At 39.3% G+C, this 21,699-nt stretch overlaps 2 protein-coding genes across 2 annotated transcripts; both read left to right on the forward strand.

Moving 5' to 3' along the window:
* The first annotated feature begins 154 nt into the window (after positions 1 to 154).
* On the forward strand, positions 155 to 13,760 carry LOC137939250 (wings apart-like protein 2). Its single transcript, XM_068784484.1, has 14 exons — positions 155 to 921; positions 2,118 to 2,217; positions 2,540 to 2,879; positions 3,776 to 3,888; positions 5,086 to 5,214; positions 5,303 to 5,396; positions 5,532 to 5,645; positions 6,663 to 7,264; positions 10,785 to 11,029; positions 12,169 to 12,319; positions 12,677 to 12,774; positions 12,861 to 12,942; positions 13,237 to 13,338; positions 13,440 to 13,760. Exons 1-13 carry the CDS (start codon positions 365 to 367, stop codon positions 13,318 to 13,320), a joined length of 2,709 nt encoding a protein of 902 aa, XP_068640585.1. The 5' UTR covers positions 155 to 364; the 3' UTR covers positions 13,321 to 13,338; positions 13,440 to 13,760.
* A 1,441-nt stretch (positions 13,761 to 15,201) lies between these two features.
* LOC137938589 (uncharacterized) lies at positions 15,202 to 16,641 on the forward strand. Its single transcript, XM_068783538.1, has one exon. The coding sequence runs from the start codon at positions 15,202 to 15,204 to the stop codon at positions 16,549 to 16,551; it is 1,350 nt and encodes a 449-aa protein (XP_068639639.1). The 3' UTR covers positions 16,552 to 16,641.
* Positions 16,642 to 21,699: the final 5,058 nt, after the last annotated feature.

The following is a 21,699-nucleotide window of genomic DNA, read 5'->3' on the forward strand; positions in this document are numbered from 1 at the left end:
GTTTAATAAGAATTAAAAAATTTGTCTGCATCCAATCAGATCTCCGAAAATTTTAGATTAAATATCTTATTTACGAGAATGCCCTCCTGCAAACCCTTAAAAGAAGGGGAAAAAAGGGTAAGAATTTTGAAAACAAAAAATACCTATTCGGCTACTTTCAAAAGAAAGCCAGAGAGAGAGAGAGACTGGACGGAGGAAAAGAGGAGAGGCAGCTTCAACGGCCACGCAGCTCCATTCGGCTCTCCTCCGTCTCGGTTGGAGCTGATGAATTTCGTCGCCCAGGAGGGACAGTAAAGTTGGTTCTTTCAATCCTTGGTTTTTCTTTTAGGGGAGGAATTGGTTGGCGAGATCTTGGCGGCTGAAAATGATCGTTCGGACCTATGCGCGTCGCAATCGGTGCATTACCGGGAGTTTTTCTGAATCGAATTTGAATAGTGGGGTGGACGACGGCTTCCACGATTCTCTCCCGCAAGAGACCTCTCAAGATGTATTCAGTTTTGCGTTTTCGTCGCAGGATTCTTCTCCCTGGTCGTTCGATTCTGATACATATGATGCGTCCTCGAGCCGAGAACCGGAGTCGGAGTCCCTCCTCCCCCCTCGCCCTATTGGTGCTCGTAATTCGTCGTTGGGTAACAGGATCCGGAAGTCGAAAAAATCGAGGAACGTGACTCGGGAGCCTGGAACGTTGAAGAACCCTAATTCCGGAGGTTCCAAGGTGGTTAAGACTCTGTTTTCACCTCCAACTTCAACTTTGATGGAAGCCCAGGAGTTTGGAGAAATGATGGAGCACGTGGATGAGGTTAATTTTGCGTTGGATGGGCTCCGGACGGGACAGCCTTTTCGTGTCCGCCGTGCAAGTCTAGTATCTTTGCTTTCAATTAGCATGACTGCTCAGCAGCGTCGTCTTTTAAGAGCACAGGGGTAAGATTGCTTGTCATCCTTGTATATTTCTCTCGTGTATTTGAATTGTTCCCTTTCTGTTTAAACTGTTATTGTTTGCTCCCGGATAGGTTAGATATTGCCACAAAGTAAGCATTTTTATTCATGCCTATCTGTCCAAAGATAAGTAGTTGAGCACTTAACTGGGGATGAATGCCGGAATCTATGTCAAATAAGTTGTTCTTGTTTTGGAAATTTTTTACCAATTATTGTACGTGGATAAATCTGTGATTTATGGAAATATGGAATGCTTGGTATGAGGACAACATTTATATCCTACTAGAGAAAAAAGGAGGTATAATTGTCTCATAGAAAATTGGGTTGTTTTCACCGTTTCCATATGTGAATCTTCTGCATCTCTACATATAATCTATGTTTTCATTTATTGTGTCTTTGCTTTTTCAGTTGGAATTAGTTAGCTTAAGTGGCCCGTTAAAGTTAGCCCATTCCTCCCAAAATGTCTAACAGAAACTTAGAAGGCCTCTTCCTAACTAATGAACATAAGATTTTTTCTGAAACCAAAGCAATGTGGGACTATTCTCCCTCAACAACTTTCAATCTTAGACAGCCGGCCTGAGACCTGGAACAAAGGTGCAACCATTGAATGGTAGGAATTTTTGCCCAACAAAACTCTCCCTCATGTCTAAACCTTAATAGACAAAATGGCCGAAAACTTGAAGTATGTACACACATTGGCTACAAAGAACCCACACATGTGCCGCATAGAAAATAGACATGGGCTTGTGTTGGCGCCATGTTAAAGTGAGGCAGTTCTTTACCACATAACTAATAAAGTCTAGAGGTCTTTTCACAACTTACATGCATAGGATCGTTCCAAACCTAAATATGTGAGACGATTTTAATGAAGAGTGTGAGACTATTCACTACAACATCTCTCATTCCCAGGCAGTTAACCTTAGACGTGGTGCACAGGTACAACCATTAATTGGTGGGCTTTTACCCATGAGGCCAATGACATGTCCTTGTAAGACAGGTTCTTTGTTGCCCCACTTCCCAGCCCGTAGCTTCCTTTCTTTAATTTGCATTTGCATGTTTGTTTCATGTACCTGCTAAAGTAGCTAAGGTTCTTCAAGAATTCTGCTTCCTTTCTTATGCCACTGTTCATTATATGGACGCTTCATCTCAATGTACTCTTAACTCATTAACTATATTTTCAGGATGGCCAAAACAATCATTGATGCTATTCTGAGTCTCAGTTTTGATGATTCTCCAAGCACTCTTGCTGCAGCAGCTCTTTTCTTTGTTATGGCTAGTGATGTAAGTCTGCTAATCTTATATGAGCATGATGGTACCTGCTGCATGGCTTTTGTGGTGACATTTGTGTAGCTTATGAAATTTTGAAATTTTAATGTATAATAAAATTTTAAGTCGTGGATGAAACTTGATATATTTTTCATTTCAGAAACAGAAATAAAATAAAATAAAAAATACTGTTATGTTTTCCATTTCAGAAACAGAAAAACCTGATATGTTTTGCTTGAAATGTTTAATGGGTTTTATGCTTGTTCAACTAGTTAATCTCAGCTACAAAAAAGGTTTTGGTAACAGCTCCTCTAAATGTTTGGTTGTTTTAATTCAGGGCCAAGATGATCATCTGTTAGATTCACCTCCATGTATACATTTTCTTCTCAAGTTATTGAACCCACCTACTGCTGACTCTGTTGATGGAAGAGTGCCAAATATTGGTGGTAAGCTTCTGTCAGTGTGTAGAGATCCTGCCTCACTGAGAGGTATGACCAAACGATTGGACTCTAGCTCCAGTGCTATAATTTCGAAAGTTCAGGAAATTCTGCTAAGTTGTAAAGAGATAAAGCCACCAAATGGAGACAATGATGAAACCGAGAGGCCAGAGTTGAACTCAAAATGGATAGCTTTGTTGACATTGGAGAAAGCATGCTTATCTACTGTTTCTCTTGAAGGTACAATGTTGGACGTGTTTCTTTGTAGGTTTCTAGAATGTAAAGTTGTTGGTGATTTTTCCGTTCTTTGTTGTCTAGGTTGTAGAAAACGTTGTTAATATTTATGGATTAGCCTTCCTCTTTTTACTATTACCGTATGAATTGTCTTTAGACTTGCTGATCAAATTTTTTTATTTTTTTTTTATTTTTATGTTTTTTCTCATTGCTGTGGACACATCTTTAATTTGTTGATTCTATCTGCTTTGAGTAAAAATGTGAACAAGATTTGTTGTTTGGTGTATTCGGGTAAGATTGCTTTACTTTTATTATGCTTTGCATGCATTTGGAAAAAAAATGTGAAGTAATTGCATGGTAGATGGTGAGTTCGAGGTTGTTTATTGTTTTGCATCACAGCCTAGTGTACAGTAAACCTAATGTTTTCCTAACAGTATCGCCATGGCCTGGGCTGCAGCTTTTTTGTTTCTGGTAATTAGGAGATTTAAGTCATGAACATGTTCAAATATGCCTAGTGATACCTTTAACTGCTAGCAAAATTGATTCTTTCATGAGCCCTATTCAGTTGGTGATGCAAAGGCATCTCTTAATAGCAAAAGACATGAAACAAATGTGAATAAAACAAAGTCCTCCACTTCTGTGGAACCCCTTAAAAGACATTTGCAGGTTATCCAAATGGAGAAGGCTTTTTTACCAAAGGAAGTGATGTACTTCAATTCGGATAAATATCTAGATTGAGTTCCATTAGGGCTCATGGCTATTTAGAAAAAAAAGAAATTGTTAGATGAAATGCCTGAAGCAGATTTCAAATATTTCTTGCAAATGTCTTCTTCAAATTGAAGATATTTATTTGCCTCAAATGTATCACTATTTCACTTCTAGTGCGCTCTGTAAATTTTCAGATACACCTGGTACAGTGAGGAAGGTTGGAGGTAATTTTAAGGAAAGATTACGGGAACTTGGAGGGCTGGATGTTGTTTTTGGTGTCGCTGCTGATTGCCACACAACTATGGAGGTTAATGAGCCATTGCTCTTCGTTTCAGCTGGAGTGCATGTCTTCTGATTGAAGTAGAGAATATTTGCACCCATAAATTCATGTTTTATTTTGTTAAATAAGTTATAAATCCAGCCAATATAATTTGCATTATCGTATTTCTCCATAATCTTTGAATCATGAAAATTGTGATTGATCACGTTTTTGTAGTTTGGATGAGTGAAATGTGGCAAGCAGAAAGGAAGCTTTTGTCTGCAATTAGGAAATTGAAGTGTCACTACTTGTTTTGCCTGACCATTAGCTCTCCTTGTGGTTTTAGAATTTTTCAGTGGTTTGTTTCAGGACCATTAGAGGTGGAGGGTGATTCTGCACTGGCTATTAGTTGGTTTCATTCTGATGGATGTCTGCCTTGTTGGTTATTTATTACATTTCTTTGATGAGATTCGTGACATCGTTAGGTGTTATCAGATCTCTTGGTTGCATACCCCATGGATAACCAACTCCATAGCAGACTATCTACCATGTGTTAGTTGGCTTTAGTTTTTTTTTAAATGATGATAATTTTATTTCAAAGAAAGGGAAGATACATCAAGGGAAACCTCCCATAACAACAAGATTGAGAGGAGAGAGGGGGGGGGGGGGGGGGTGTGGTTTAGCACACAAATCAGTAGCCGTTTCATTTCCTTTAGTTGATCACACATGATGCTTTTTATATTTTGGCTAGTTTGTCTAGCTTGTTGTGTGTTCCTCTTTTTCTTTTAATGAATTTCTCATTATTTTCAACAAAAAAAAATGTGCGTGAAGTTATTTGTAGGCATGCTTCGGTGGGTTCCTATATACTAAATGCTTCCAGCTTTTCTATTTTTATGATGGGAAAATAAATTAACTTGAGATGGCTTCAGTGTTCCAGCTTTTTTCTAATGATGATTTTTTTATCATATCTGGTTGAGTTCTCCTTGTCCATAAGATAGGCCAACCCAGATTGATTCTGTAGCACATGCATGCATCCATTGAGAACGGATATGCATACGTACTGGAAGAAACATAATTTTTTTTTTTTTTTGCTGTTCTTCTCTGATACTTGTGTTAACACTATTTAAGATTTTCATTGTTTGGCTGTAGAAAATATCTTTTTGGTCTATGGGCCAAACTAGGTTAAACTGCTGTTTTTCTTGCAGAGTTGTTAATTTTGATAAGGTTGCAAATGTTTTTCTGCAGGCTCAGTTAAATCACGCATCACCTTCCTCTCGAGATTCAAAAGCTGATGCAGCTTTTCAAAGTGTTGTGCTACTCTTAAAGTGTCTGAAGATTATGGAGAATGCCACCTTTCTAAGCAAGGATAATCAGGTACAAGATAGTTATGGAGATTGCAGTTCCTTGTAAATTGAAGTATCTTCAGAAATGACTTGCTGAGCTGTGTTTATTTTTCACATAGAACCATTTACTTGAGTTGAGAGCTAAATTGGGCTCTGAAGGGTCACCAATGTCTTTTGTTGGACTTGTAATAAGTGCCATCAAAATCCTATCAGGTTAGTAAATAAAGCGTGTTTTTTTTTTATATAATTTGATTAGTTTCCATCTTATTTGGCTGCACTATCTGGTAATGTAAGTCCCACTTTATCATGCTTTTGCAGTGAACTGATGATTCTTCTGTTGCCTTGTAGGTTTATCTTTGCTTCAGAGATCTTGCTGCGTGTCTAGTGATGTGAAGTCCTCTAGTGTCAGTAATGGGATGAATGGTCATGTTTCTGATGCTAAAGTCAACTCCTGTGGCAAAGGTATTGCGTTGTTGAAATTTCTTTAGGTCTCTGAAGACAATTGTTTCCTTGTTATCATTCACAGGCACCTGTTTGATCTGTAGAAACCTAATTTGTTCAGCCAGGAGGTTCTCTTTCTTGTGAGACCCTGGGATTGACATGTTTGAATTATTTCATCCCATTGTCAAGGTTCCCCTCCTTAGTTTGTATTCTCTTTGCCTTTGGGCTTTTGTGATACTTGGCTATTTGAGGGAAAAAAACAAGGTAGCCCATTGTGACTATATTGGGATTAGGTGCATTTGGCCTCCTTGCCATTTCTTTGGCAAAAATTTTCTCCACTTATAGGTGTCTCTCTTCAAATCTTTCTTTACTACCTCTATCCATGTCAGTTTCAGGCTCTTTCCATTGTTTCATGGTTCATCAACCAAGATTAGCAAAACCTTTCTCCAGAAGGTTTCCATAGAACTTCTGCACGCTACTTTCAATAGCCTGTTCTTCATGTCTTGATCTATGTGTTTTACTTGGTGTAATTCATGCCTTCTAGTTTTGCTACACATTCATTTGCACATTCTCATTTTCACTATCCTTGTATTGCAATTCATGCCTTCTAGTTTTGCTACACATTCATTTCCACATTCTCATTTTCACTATCCTTGTATTGCTTGTTGCTGCTGCTTCACTGCTGAACATTCTGCTTGCTAAAGCATGGCAGGTCCAACAACTGTCATTTAAAACTACAGTCACACCTTACACCTATCACTATTGTAATTACGTTGTGTAGATATGTTAGGGCAGCTCAACATAGTTTCGACTAGTACAGGTATCAGTGCAAAATATGTTAGTTTGGCCAATGATTTTTTTCTGGATGAAAATTTCATTGCCAAAAACTTGCTTACAATGAAGATTCATGGCCAAAAACTTGCTTACAACTATTTTTTTCAATGATATGATGCTTCATCCAATATGGATGTTGTTACTTTGAAACTGGACAATGCTTTTGTGTATTTCATGATTTTTTATACTAGTGATGATATGCAGGTGAAGTGGATGAGATTTTATCAAATGACATCATTGGAAATTGCTGCACCACAGAGTCATCCTCTTTTCAAATGCTCTCCAAATTTTCTCAAAAACGTCAAAGATTGTCTACATCACGGTTGGAAATTTCATCTGGTTCTGTGACTTCAAGTATGTTCTCACCCGACATTCCTTTCGTAATGAAGGGAACTGATTCTCCTCCGACATGTATGTCTAATCCGATATTGAAAGGTTTGAATGGAGCAAATTCTATTTCTAATGATTCAAAGGTGGATTCTGTTGGTCTTGGTGAGATAAACTATGGTTGTGTTGAGAATAAACATGTAAACCTGGAGGATTGCCAGGATCCATTTGCTTTTGATGAGGATGATATGGAACCCTCAAAGTGGGATTTATTATCCTTGAGAAAAAATGCATCTAGAACTCAAAAGCGCAAAAAGCTAGATCCAGCATTGGACCATGGGTGTGGGTCACACCTAATCAATAACAAAGAGGAATCATCTGTTGATGGAAATATATGTTCTTTTGAGAATTCAAGCTCATCTGCAATTGAAGCTGAAGATTCTAATATTCTGGCTGATTGCCTACTTACTGCAGTTAAGGTATCTGATTTTATGATTTTAAAATATGCAATTTGTGCTAACATCTGTTGTTTTCATTCCACAGTAGTTATAGAATAAATGTAACCATGCAGTTAACTTCTTTACCTCTGTCAACTTGGTAGCATTATAGATATGATATTATATTCAATCAGTTATCCCAACATTTTGCCATTACTCTTGGTGATGGTTGTTATAGTTAGACTTAATACTGAGTAATTATTATTCAAGTTGAGCCTATTTCTCACAAAATGACGTACCAAAGTTAGGAGACCTATTCTTACTAAAAGGCATAGGATCTTCCTAAATCAAACTGACGTGGGATTTCCCCCTCAAAAAATTTGTTTCTTAGACAATTAGCCTGAGATATGGAGAACATATTCACCCAGTGAAAGGTGGGACTTTGTCATCAATACCTCCCTCACATCCATGTCTAAACAGATAGCTTGGCCCAAGACATGAAGAATGTACTGACATGGAATACCGCCACTGAATGGCAAACTCCAGACTTGGACTTGTTCTAGGACCTTGTTGGAGACGGGCCAAACTGATGCAACAAGGTTGCTTAGATTCAAGGACTAAAGAAGTTGAAAGCTTCCTTTAGAGTATGGGTAACTTAGATTTCTGCAACAGCTCGGAAACTACAATGTAGATTCAAGTTTATTGTGTAAAGCTTGAAGGACAAAACATAGGATTTATGTGGCTATTAAGAAAAATAGCAAACAGAGTAAAAAAAAAAAAGGATTGATTTCTTTGATACAAGTGCAAAGTGCAAAGAAAACCAGAACTTCATTCAATAGCAAAAGATTGATTTCTTTGATACATTTAAAACCTTTTTATGGGGAGATCAAATTGGCTGAGCCCCCTTGGAGATTTCTCCACACATTTGAGGAGATCGCTGACCTGGAGACTCGTGTCAAGCCGTTGTGGACCCATAGTCTTCAGGGTTCAAGTTCAATTGCTGACTCCTTAGCAAAAGATGGTGTCTCGAAGAGTATTTGGAGATTGTAATTTTTTAATTGTTTCATTTTTTTCTTTCTTTCTTTTGTTGCTGTCTGGCATTTTCAGGTGTTACCGAAATTTGTATGTCCCCCCTTACTTTAATAAAATCACTCCCTATTAAAAAAAAAAAAAAAAAAAAATTATAGGCATAGACATTCAAAAAATAAGATACTCTTATGCTGTCCATTCTAGGACATTGATTCTAATTTGAACTTTTTAAATCTAGTTCTACTTGCTGGAATGAAATTTAAAACAGGAAACAGTATAACTTGAAGATTTGTGAACTTTAGGCAACATTAAATTGAAAAGAAAGACCTAAAATTAAGACTGGAAATTACTACTTCAGTAAGATTTTCTAATTGAGGGTTTTAACAAAAACAAGTTTCTATTTATGAGATGCTTTCCACTAAACAGCAAGTTACTCTTTACTTTAAAGCTTCTAACTTTAGCCAAGTTGCAAGTTAGAGACCTATTTAGAACTTTCTATTCTTGGAACTTGAGTTTAAGATATAAAATTCAGGATTCTTTAAATTGAATCTCCTTCTTCTCTTCTTTCATAAATATTTGTGATTTTGAGGTGATTTCTTATTCTTAGATATTCTTCAGTTAGATCTTCCAATTGTATTGCATTAGAAATCCTCCCAAAGTGACTAACCTTTGATTTTGAGTTTCTGAGTCAATGTACCCTGAATCAGTTCAGGTGTTGCACTAATGTGGTTTGATTTCCTTTTTTGTGGAAAAAAAATCCTATGAACTTAATGTTTGATAGTCTTCACAGAGAAAATCAAATAAGGAACATTCATTTTGGTAAATAAATAAATATCTTTTTCAAAAGATTTTGGAAAATTAATATTGCTAATCCAAATAAGGAGCAAGTATGGCTTGAAGGTCTTCCATATAGATCCTTGTTTGGTTAAAGAGGCTATGCCTGTAGGTTATCTTTACATTTGTTGGATGGGGCAGGTGCCATTACAGATTGCCTTCAGAAGTCTATTTCTCCTCTCAACTTGTAGAGACATATCAGTAGCCGATGCTTTTGAGGGGGGTGGTGTGAGCCTACACCCTAGAAGGAGTCTTTCGGATACTGAGGCTCTGGAGGTCAGTCGCTTGATGGACTCAGTTATCTTCGTTAAAATTCGTCCTTCGAAGGCAGACAAGCTTATTTGGTGGCCGGAAAAAAGTGGCACTTTCAATGTAATTTGCATATGGTTTCATTAATGGCTGGAATTTGTCTCTGAGGGAGCATGATATCTATTTTGTATGGCGTCTATGTGCTCTTCCAAAGATAAAATTCTTCATGTGGAGTGCCTGTCAAGGCAAGATTCTCTCGGCAGACATGCTTAGAAGAAGAGGTCACCTCTCAATTGACCCCCTGTACCCTTTTTGCAACACTAAAGCTGAAACCACAAGCCACATTCTGCTTCAATGTATATTCTTTTGGAAGGTGTGAACTTCCATTCTTAGTATGTTGGGGTTACAATTCTGCATGATGGTTGATCTGATCTCGTTCAGTAAGTCGCTCATTGGTACCCCCTCTGCCTGGCCTTGGAAAAGTGCTCTTTGCTTGTGCTAGTTTCATTTCGTGGGGGCTTTGGAATGAGTGCAATCGAAGATGATTTGATGCAAAAAGTGAATCTGCAGATCGGGTAGCGAACCGAGTGGTGGGTCATTTATCTACTTGGCTTCTAACTAAGAAGTCTTTCTCCTCATTTGTGGGCATCCTTATCCGTGAAAATTGGAGAAATTTGGCAATGATGCACTTTGGGACAAAGGTTCCAGTTTTGTAGGAATGGATTCCTCCTGAACCCGGTTACTTTAAGTTGAACTTTGATGACTCTTCTCTTGGTAATCCTGGATTTCTGGTTTCGTAGGGGTTATTTCGGATCGTTCCGGTAACTAGTTTTTCTCATATGCCGGCCCTCTAGGCATATCCAACTCTACGTCAGTAGAGCTTCATGGCCTCCTCTCTGGGCTCAGTGTTTTCAGAGACAAGTGCAGCGGTCCTCTTCATATCGAAGGGGACTCAAAGGTGGTCATTGGATGGTGTGAGTATGCATCCCCTCCCCCGTGGTGACATTGAGATATGTTTCGGGAGATTTTAGAAATTACCTCAATTGTATCTTGTATTTGGTCTCACATTTTGAAATCCGCAAATTGGGCAACAAATCTGCTTGCCAAGCAGGAAGCTACCCTATAATCGCTGGTTATAAGGGATCTGCTCCCTCCTCTTTTGTAATTTCTCTTGTTTATATAAATACATCTTTATAAAAAAAAAAATCTTTACATCTGTTTAATTACAGACAGGATCCTTATCATTTGTTTAAACAATTCCCTTCACAATTCTCTTACTAAATTCTGGAGGTTTCAATGCTAGATGCCAGCAATTGAATTGAAATAGTATTTCTATGTTTTTATCTTGCTGTCATGTTATTTTATTTATTCTTCTTGATGCTCTTTTGCCTCAAGCCAAAATTTCTTCTGAAATGTTTGAGTATGTTGTTTATTGCTTAATCCTTGGCAGGTTTTGATGAACTTAGCGAATGACAATTCTGTGGGCTGTCAGCAAATAGCCCGTTGGGGAGGCCTAGATACAATGGCGAACTTGATAATTCGCCATTTCCCAATGTTCGATTTTGGCTCATCTAGCATACCTACTGCTATTTTTGATCATTTGGAGAACCAGCATCTGCGTGATCAAGAATTAGATTTTCTGGTAGCTATTTTGGGTTTGCTTGTTAACTTGGTGGAGAAGGATGCTCAGAACAGGTTATTTGTCTGCATATTGTTTCTGTTTGTAATTATCAATTTATATACACAACAGTATTTTCTTTTCTTATTTGACCAAAAATATTCTTGCTTTGTTAGTACCTTTCCTCTTTACCTTGAGTGAAAGGGGACTTTGTCACAGAGTTTTGTAAGATTTTAGAGTAGGTCTGGACTGTTCAGAGTGTGCATACATTTATGCCTTCCTGTCAGATGGAACGAAGTTTCAAAGTTTCTGTTTCTCAGCTATATTAACATATTGTTCCCTGTTATTGCCTGTTCAAGTATGTTGCTTTTTCTTTTGTTTTGACATTTCCATACGATAAGTTGAGAAGCAATAGGCCGCATATGGAGTATTGGATAATTTACTTTTGCTGGAATCTGGGAACTCAGGATTAGTAATTTGAAGGGTGAATAGATATTTTTTATTTGGCTGGAGTCACTAAGACAAACAATACAAATAACTGTTATAGAAAGGTGAAGAGAGAAGAAGATTTCTTTTGAATTAGGAGGAGGAAGATTGAGGGAAGATCAACAAAAAGGAAGTACAGAGGTGGAAAATCTGTGTGAATAGAGAGTTGCATCAAAGGAGAAGAGGGATTGATAGATTTCAGTACTTGACATCTCCTCTTAATCACTTTTATATTAGGTTTATTTTCAAAAGAAAACTTCTACACTAGGTTTAGCAAAGTATACAATTAGAGTAATTGTCTTCAGCATAGAAATACTTTGTTAAGCTTACTAGTCATTAGAACAAAATACCACTAGCTTAAGAAACCGTTTTATTTGTTTGTTTCTTTTTTTTTTAATTTGTATTGGCTTATTAAACAACTAATACCCTTGACAAACACGCATGGGGAAAAATTTACATTTTGTAGATGAACTTCTACCAGTTTGCTACTCTTTGTTTCCTGCCATGATACATTTGACTTGAGCAGCTATTTGTCTGTACTGTTTCAGATTTCTAAATGGGTTGTCTTCTTTGTTGTCATTACTTTTACATTACTATTTTAGATATCTATCATGTGTTTATTTTCATCATGATGGATTTAGTATCTCCATCTTGAAAAGGTAACTCAGTGAAGGAAAATATCTCATTGCTAGTTCGGTAAAAATTCACAAGGATGAAACTACTGCTGCAGATCAAGGCTTGCAACAGCCAGTGTGCAAGTACCAGGATCAGGAAGTGAAGGGGAGGCGGATCAGAGGGATGTAATTTCTTTACTTTGCACAATCTTTTTGGCTAATCAAGGGGCTGGTGAGGCAGCTGGTGATGGGAAGCTATTACCATGGGTTAGTAGCTTGGTCAAGTACCATGAATTTTCAAAGAGTACTACACATGTGAATTGGTGTTTTCAGCCACATTACATTTAGTCTTGCTACTGGCAGTTAAATTCCTTTTTAGAGTAGTGGGCATTACTGTGTAATCTGATTATTATTTCAGTATCAGCATATTACTGTGTCAGTACCTTCTGCTGTCTTGGCAAACTAAATAGGCATGATAAAAGTGGAGGCTGATAATGCGAATCTATTTTTAAGTGTGAAAGCACCTGCAAATAGCAGGAAGGAAATTAGTCTATTCTGGATAAGGAGATGCTTGAAAGGCGTAATTGAGTGAAATTTTTAATTGCTTTATCTATTTCTTTACAGAATGATGAAGCTGCTCTATTGCAAGGGGAGAGGGAAGCTGAAAAGATGATTATTGAGGCTTATGCAGCCCTGCTTCTAGCATTCCTATCAACAGAGAGGTATCTTTGAGTGCCTTCAGATTTCCGTCGACGTGGTTTTTTTTCCAATTCCATTGTAATTCTATGGCTTTGTTTTCTGTCAACAGTACAAAAGTCAGGGATGCCATTGCTAACTATCTCCCTGATCACAACTTGGAAGTTCTTGTACCTGTGTTGGAGAGATTTGTGGTAAGCTTTTTATAACCTTTTTGTGTTTTGTCTCTGTTTCATCTTGCTTTTCCCCAAATTGTATTTACCTCATCAATCATCTGTCCTAACACAAGACTGTTGTGCGTCTATATACTCTGGTTTATGCCGGTGGAGGATTTTTTTTTTGTTGAAATGATTCCGGCATCATTGTGATAATGCTATTATAACTTTTTAGTTTTTAACAGAGAGGAGCTATTATAACTGATGATCAGGTTTATGCCATTGTTATGGTAATCGGACATTAGGGCTGACATGATGTTTTGGCATTTTCAGGCGTTCCATTTAACCTTGAACATGATATCACCAGAAGCCCATGCTACTGTTACGAAAGTAATCGAATCCTGCAGAGGACACTAAAAGTTCAGAATAGATCCTGTACATTCTTCCTGACTCTTGTGGCCTTGCTCTTGCTCTTGTTATTGCACAACTTTTTTTTTTTTTTTTTAATTTTATGGTTCAATTCATTGTCATAATAGGTGAAAAACCAGACCAGTGGGCCGCATCACCTGCCGACTCTGGAGTCATTGATACTAACCTGACCTGCCTTAAATTTTTTCTTTTTATTCTTTTGATTCTCCTTCAATTTTTTCAGTATCTCTCATTGCAATGTTTGCTGCTGTATCTCACAGTGGTGTTGGGTTCATGTTTGTATATTATTAGTGTACAGTAATCAATACTTCTGTTCTGTTGAGGACTCTGTGGTCGTTGTTCTGCTCTTTTTTCCTTGTGCCTTAACAGCTGGGATTCTTTGCAAGCCTCGTATAGTTTCTAAATGGGGAAGTGGAATCTTCATCCCACCTCGCTCCCCAGAGCATTGTGGACTTGAGGTTTTGGTCTCACACTGCCTGCGCCCGTCTCCGTCTCCTCCTGATATGTTTCATCTGAATTACTTGAATTTTTACAATTGTAAAGGGATGAACTTTCTAGTAAGGTGTGGATAGGTGGAGGCGCACATCCAGTCTCCAGTCTGCGTAGACTTGAGAAGCCGTTTGTTAGGTTTGTCACGGTGGAGAGACCATGGGGATTCTTTATACGAATGGTGGAGTCTGTAAATAGCTTACTATAAAGTACTTGGGTGAACGCATTGAGGATTGGAATATGCAGTCAAGTATACACACGGCTAAGAGTTTCTCTCTAGTTCTATTACCAAATATTTCCCCTACTAGGTGCAAATTGTTCTGATCCCTATGGATTTGAGTGGTAGAATCTAGACATGGTACAAACTCTAAATTCAAACTAGAAGTTCGAGCTGATGCACCAAGGAGACGTATCAGAGGAGGAAGAATCAAACTATAAAGAACAAGGAGACGTGGTCAAGAACTCCCCGGTTTCTGCAATCCAAACGAATTGGTCAAGAACTGAACAGATTGTTTTTTTTTCCGTAGATTCGGTTCAAGGTAAGAGCGTACTTTGAATATCTTAACGCGGCTGGTGGATTCGTCTGGGGAGACGAAATGAGTCTTTGTTCACGGAAGGGATTGAGTGAAAGGAACCGAGAAGAACTCACAGCGGGTGTGTAAAAATGGGAATTAGTTAAAGTAAATGATCTTCGATGCGGGAGTTGCAGACAAGATCGGATTGAGTTGGCACATCAGGTATTCGATGAAATAACAGCAGACTGGTCCTCTCCCTATCTGGGCAGGTGGAGAAATCAATCTGTGCGTTGTTCATGTCTCCATTCTGTGTAACGCCTGTAACTATCTCATATCAACCCCCGATTAGGAGCACAGCGTGAAGCTTCGTGGATGGATAAACAGTTCAGTCATGGAGGGTGTGAGAAAAATAACAGAAACCCACCACGCCACTCCCACGCTTCTTAACTGTAAATCGAGCTCCCTCTTTCCTGTTTTTGTCTTCCTCGTCTGTTTCAAACTCAGATTTAATGTTATCGGCTCTGAGCTATCAGCTTAGGCCTGACCCGTAACCTAATGGCGCCTGGGGGACGACGAACCAACTGTCAATTTCTGAAGCCGAGCCGAATAGAAGAAGTGGACTAGCCGAGCCGAGACTGTTTCGGGTTTGCTGTCTACTTTAAATGCTTGGCTGTCGCGGCCTCAAAAGGACATTTTTTTTGGCCCTTTTTGGCCACTCTCAGGAGTCACCAGCAGCGAGCGCCGGGCACCTCTTCTTCCTTCCCATTTTTTGATTTTTGCCGCGTTCGTCCTTCATTAACCATGGGTTCAAATCTTCCCTGCAACTCTTCTTCCATCATCGTAACGAACTGAATACTCGAGTAAAATGGGTAAAAGATTACATCTTTGTCCTGGTTTTTCTGAGAATACCAAAAGATCTTTGCCTCTCCTCCTCTTCGTTCTCCTCTGCAATGTCTTCGGTATGTACTACTTGCGCGTTCCGTTTCTGGCAAAAATCGAACGTTTCGCATATGCCCAAGAAGGCGAGCGGAGACCCATGTCGTCCTTGTCTTCTTCTTCGGTTCTGTACGCTGTACAGGAAGAAGAGGTTCCTCTTTCGAGGCGGGAGACGCGTGGGAATCTGCAGTTTTTGCCTGTTGAAAGGTTTAATTCTTCAGGCCAATCGGATACTGTCTTCGAAGTACGGAGCGAGGGGAAGATAGATGAGAATGTACGGCTTCACCCGAGACAAGAGTACCCGGACCCTTCGAATGTTTCCTCGGTTTCGAGGATTAAAGCTTTGGGTAAAGCAGCTTCGTTTCTGGAAGAGAAACAAAAGTCCAAGGCATTTTCTATGAGAGTGAAGGAGTTCTTCAACCGGTCGTCTTTCAATAATCGTTTCTTCCTCACTTGGATTTCCTCAGAAGAATTGTTTGGGGAGAGGGAATTGCGAGCGGTGGAGAGCATTTTTAAATCCCACCCAGATGCCTGTGTCCTAATAGTCTCGAACTCCATGGATACGATAAGAGGAAAGACGCAGTTAGCACCCTTTCTTTCTCATGGCTTCTGTATTGCAGCAATTTCTCCCAGTTACCGCTACCTTCTCAAGGACACACCGGCAGAAAAATGGTTCAGTCGATTGAAGGGAGGGAGGATCAATCCCGGCGAAGTTTCCCTCGGGCAAAGCCTCTCCAATTTGCTGCGACTCGCTCTGTTATATAAATTCGGTGGTATATACGTAGATACTGATGTTATAGTCCTGAAGAGCTTCTCCAGCCTGAGAAACGTCATCGGGGCCCAGACTGTCGATGCACATACAGGGAACTGGAGTCGGCTCAATAATGCCGTGATGATCTTTGACAAGAAGCACCCTCTTCTGTACAAATTTATTGAGGAGTTCGCTCTGACATTTAATGGAAACAAGTGGGGATATAATGGTCCCTATCTGGTGTCAAGGGTGGTTTCACGGGAAGATGGTTTGAATTTCTCGGTGCTGCAACCGGCTGCGTTCTATCCGGTGACTTGGAGCACGATTCAGAGTCTGTTTCATGGCCCCCGAAGTGAAGCGCATACCAGGTGGGCGGCAGGGAAGCTTAGTCAGATTCGCAGAGAGAGCTTTGCGTTTCATTTGTGGAACAGACAGAGTCGGACATTGAAGGTGGAGGAAGGGAGCGTAATTAGCACTTTGATGTTGGAAAACTGCGTTTTCTGCCACTCGTTACAGTCAGCTTTGTGAGGCCAAATCTTCCCGGCGATGTGCTCTTTTACTTGGTTATGGCGATGGAGCATCTCATTCCATTCCATTCCCTTTAATTGTTCGAGGAAGACCCCCTCTTTTTTTTTTTCAATTAAATCCATGTAAAGAGAGCAGTCTCTTGTGGTTACTTCTGGCAAGTTGGAGTAACTCAGCAGAATCGGATATTCTGTACCAAATCAATAATATATGAGGCTGAATGAAATTCTTTATGAAGATTGTGAAGTATTTAGATTTTGGGGGCGTTCCCCCATAAAATTTTCTGCCTCGTCTAGTAAACGGAAAAGCTTTTCTGGGGTTAAATCTGTTGTCAAGATGTTATTCTTCCAGAATCAGTAGCAGAGAGTATAACCCTGTTGAGCTTCTTTCTGGGACAAGCGATTGAGATGGTTTGAGTTAATTCCAACTTTCTGGGTTTCCTGCAAAACTTGAGAAATCAAGTTACATTATCATGCTTACTTAAACAGAATAAGCTCTGAGGCGTAAATTGTTCAAAACTAAACTGACTAGTTAAGTGTACACTGCTGCAACATGGTTCTTCATGCTTTTTTTCTTCGATCGTTCTTCATGCTTCTAATCCGGTTTATCAATGTATCCTACTGTGTTTTCGGCATCATTTAAAGATTATGGACAAGGACCTGGCAAGTGGTTGAGCAGAATGAGGAGGATTCATCAGGTGATCGATCATACTTTATTCTTCCTCGCTGATCTCTACAATGACGAAAGATGTTGCTTCCTAAGAACAGAATTCATGGTTGCTTCTCGGAGAATTTCTCTAATTAATCCAGCAGGAATGGACCTTGTCGCAGTTTCCCGGTAAAATATTCAGAAGAAAACTCTTTTTTCAAAGCTTTTACATTGTCCCAACATCTGAACTGGTCAAGAGGTCGGTAGATTGCTTACAGAAGATGAGCCTCAGTTTCTTTGCCAGAAGCACTTCCGTCTCCTGTGACAATGAATTAATTGAATGTTTATTATAATGAACCCAGAAAGTCGCACATTACCATCTGTAGGTTGAGATGATGCTGATATTTCTTGAATCAAATTGGAATTAAAATATTTGGTCTGTAGGATAGTCAACTTCAATCTTAGAAAATAACAGAATCGCGAGCATTACTTTCTTCAAGAATGTACATCATCGTCAGAGATTAAAACTTCAGAGGTCGCTGTTCTTCAGCAATTCTCTGGTTGTAACCAACGCAACCCGAGAAAACAAGATAAGAGTTACTGTAGGTGTTATTTGAATAATCATACCATTAACATTTCGGTAAAAATTCATAGCTTTTTCTAAAATAAACATTCAAGGATAGCAAAACAGAATTCATCCACACGACTTCCATTAAAACCTGCAGATTTTTATTTTTTTTTGTCAATTTTCTCTTTTAAAATTTCTGAAAACATCAAGGATTCAATGTTCTCCGTCGGCAAGTACTTACGCCGCTCTTCCCCTTTTCCCTAGCTTATTTTATAGAAATCAAGATGATCACGATAAGAGAAGTTAATATTGTCTTAAATTGTAACTCTACAAAGTTTAAGATCTGATTTTTTTATCTTTGCCGCCACTACCATCGCCACCATCAACGATTGGTATTTGAGCCTCGGCATCCCAACACCGAGCTCAGCCTTTGGTCCTCTCTGCAGAGCCTCGCCACTCTATTCTGGAAAGTCTCTACAGAGCCCACCTGCACCACTACTGCAAATGCTGCACACTACCGCTGCCGCTGCCGTATACTATGCCACCGGGTGCTGCCGACGATTCAGTCGTCGTCGCCACAGGCCGCCGCACGCCGTAGCTGCTCGTTGCTGCAAACCTCTGTTCTACTTCGAATTTCTGCAGAGTCAATTGACGGTTCTAAGAAACAATGTATCAACAATACAAAGGACGTGCCAACTTGAATCTTCTAGAATAAAATCTGTTGTATACATGTCACTTTATTACTTGTAATTCTGACATATTGTTATAGAGAATATTCTCACTTGATCTATATAAATACTCACTCTGTATTCAATACAAATCAAAGAAGGAAAGAAATATTTCTTTATTATGGTATCAGAGCCTTCTAGGAGTCACGTCCATTGTTTCTGGCATTTTTCAGTCCAATGTTGTTGTTGTTGATGATGTTACTGTTGTTACTGCTGTCGTAAAAGGAGCCCCTGGTATTTATCGTTGATGTCGTCTCTTTCTGTAATAGTTCTGTTTAAGAGATCTCATAGCTGTTTAATCTCGTTCTCCTTTCTGTCCAACTCCTCTTGAGCTGCCAGGCGAGTTGTTTCAGTCCAAGCTCAAAAACTTTCTTCCATGGCTGAAACTCTCAAACAATCTGTTATTCCTCAAAACAGCAATGCCTCTCCAAATGTTACTCTTCCCTCTTCCATCACAGTGAAATTAACCCATGATAATTATCTTTTGTGGAAGGCACAAATCATGCCTTACCTCAAAGGACAAAATCTATTCAGGTATCTTAATGGGACCATTCTTTCCCCTCAAATGTTTGATAAAAATACTCAGCAAATTACCCCTGAGTTTATTGCTTGGCACCAACAGGACCAAGTTGTCATGAGCATCCTTATCTCCTTCTTATCTGACCCTTTGATAGCACATGTTCTACAAGCATCCACTTCGAGAGAAATATGGAATGTTCTTGTAGATCTGTTTGCTACAAATTTTCAAGCTCGCATTATGCAAGTTCAAATACAGTTTACTACCCTAAAAAATTGGACTCTATTGCTGAATATTATCAACGTGCCAAACTCCTTCAAGAGAACCTTGCCATGGCTGGTAAAACTACCTCCTCCACTGATTTCATTATTTTTCTCTTGGTTGGCTTGGGGACAGACTACGATTCTGTTGTGACTTCGATTACTACTTGTGTTGATCCTCTACATCCTGCACAAGTTTATAATCCTTTACTCACTCATGAGTCTTGGCTAAACCAACAGCATACCACTCTTACAACTTCACCTGAGTTTTCTGTTAATCATACTCAAAAACAATCTGGTCACAATGCTTCCTAAGGCAGAGCTCCATCTCGTGGTAGGGGTGGTTACAAAGGACGAGGTCGAGGCAGACATGGTAGACATTCTTCTCCCTTCCCACCCAACTTTTTCCCACATAAACCCACTTGCCAAGTTTGTCATAAACAAGGACACACCGCCGATATCTGTTACCATCGTTTTAACTACAGTTTTCAATCACCTCCACCGCCCTCTCTCTCGGTTAACTTCACCTCTAGTCCACATTACACTCAAACACTATCAGCCCATGTTGATAACACTTGGTATCCAGATTCCGCTGCTACACATCATTTTACTCATGGTTTTTCTAGCCTTTCTCTTAATCCATCTTAGTACACAGGTGAAGAACAAGTTCGTGAAGGCAATGGTACTTTCCTTCCAATTCATCATGTTGGCACTTCAACACTTCCTTCCACCAATGACAATTTTCTTCTCTCCAAACTCTATCATGTTCCTTTAATTTCTAAGAATTTAGTTTCTGTTAGAAAGTTTTGTGAAGATAATTGTGCATTTTTTAAATTTCACTCTTCTTTTTTCTGTGTAAAGGATTCTCACACTAAGAAAGTCCTTCTCCAAGGCCATAGTAAAGATGACATGTATGTCTTTCCATGAGTCCTTCTCCTCAAGCACATGTTGGTGAACGTGTTTATGCTTTCCAATGGCACATTCGGCTAGGTCATCCGTCCATGCAACTCGTTCATAAAATAGTTTCTCAAGTCAGTCTTCCTATTAAATCATCATCTCCACCAGGTCTATGCTCCTCCTATTGCAAAGCCAAAATCCACCAACTTCCTTATGGTCAGTTTTCATCACGATTAGAAGCTCCTCTTCAACTTCTGTATTCAGACGAATGGGGGCCTGCACCAATGTTATCCCGTGGTGGTTTTAGATTTTATCTTTCCTTTGTAGATGACTACAGTCGATTTACTTGGATTTTTCCATTAAAGTGCAAATCCGATGTAGTCACAGTCTTTCTTTCCTTTAAATGTAATGTAGAAATTAAACAAAATTTCGACCACCACAATCTGATTGGGGTGGAGAATTTAGAGTTTTTAATAATGTGTTGCAATCTTTTGGTATTTCCCATAAAATTTCCTCTCCATATGCACACTCACAAAATGGTTCGGTGGAAAGAAAACACTGCCATATTGTCGAGACCGGAGTTGCACTCCTTGTACATTTCTCAATACCTCATTCATATTGGTCAGATGCCTTTTTCACGGCTGTTTTTCTAATTAATAGACTTCCAACTCCAGTTTTAAGCATTAAGTCACCTTTTGAAGTTCTATTTCATCAAAAGTCAGATTGCATGTTTCTAAAGACATTTGGGTGTCAATGTTGGCCTAATCTTCGGCCATATAATAAACACAAGATTATTTTTCGGTCTCTTCCGTGTGTATTTCGAGGTTATAGCTCCTCTCATCATGGTTATCTTTGTTTTCATGTTCCCACTACCAGAATGTATGTTTCCAGGGACGTATTATTTGATGAAAACACATTCCCCTTCTCTGTGTCCTCCACGAACCCTCCCACTCAAAATCAGTCCACTCCATTGCACATATTTTTACCAAATTCGTTGCCTTCAAGTCATGGTTCCTCACAACATAACTCCATTTCCTTGCCCGTTGCCAACTCAAGTCCACATACAATTAATTTTTCACCTCACGGTCCTGCTCCAATTAATTCTTCCCTTTTAGTCGTATCCCTCCCACCTCATCTGCCTTAGAAACAAGCCCATCATCCAAAGCTCTATCCTTCAAATCCAGTCAACCCTCTGCTTCTCCTAGGGCACAAGCTCACTCATCTTTTCCAGCCGTGTCTCTACCCATCGAGCAACCATTTCCAAACACTCACCCCATGCAAACCAAAGCCAAATCAAATACAACTTGTCCCAAAATACGAACGGATGGCACCATTTCTTGGCCTCTACCTCGAGCTCATGTGACCATCATCACAAATGAACCAAAATCTGTCACCGAAGCTTCAAAATTTTCAGAATGGAGACACGCAATGCAGCTGGAATTCGACGCCCTCATGTCTACCAACACATGGTCTTTGGTTCCCCCCTGCTTCAAATCAGAATCTTGTTGGCTGTAGATGGATATTCAAAACCAT

Source organism: Aristolochia californica, unplaced genomic scaffold (genome assembly GCF_029961685.1).
Source record: "Aristolochia californica isolate CCGP_79_NKW_82.1479 unplaced genomic scaffold, dmAriCali1.0.hap1 SCAF_8, whole genome shotgun sequence".
In the NCBI taxonomy this organism is placed as follows: domain Eukaryota; kingdom Viridiplantae; phylum Streptophyta; class Magnoliopsida; order Piperales; family Aristolochiaceae; genus Aristolochia; species Aristolochia californica.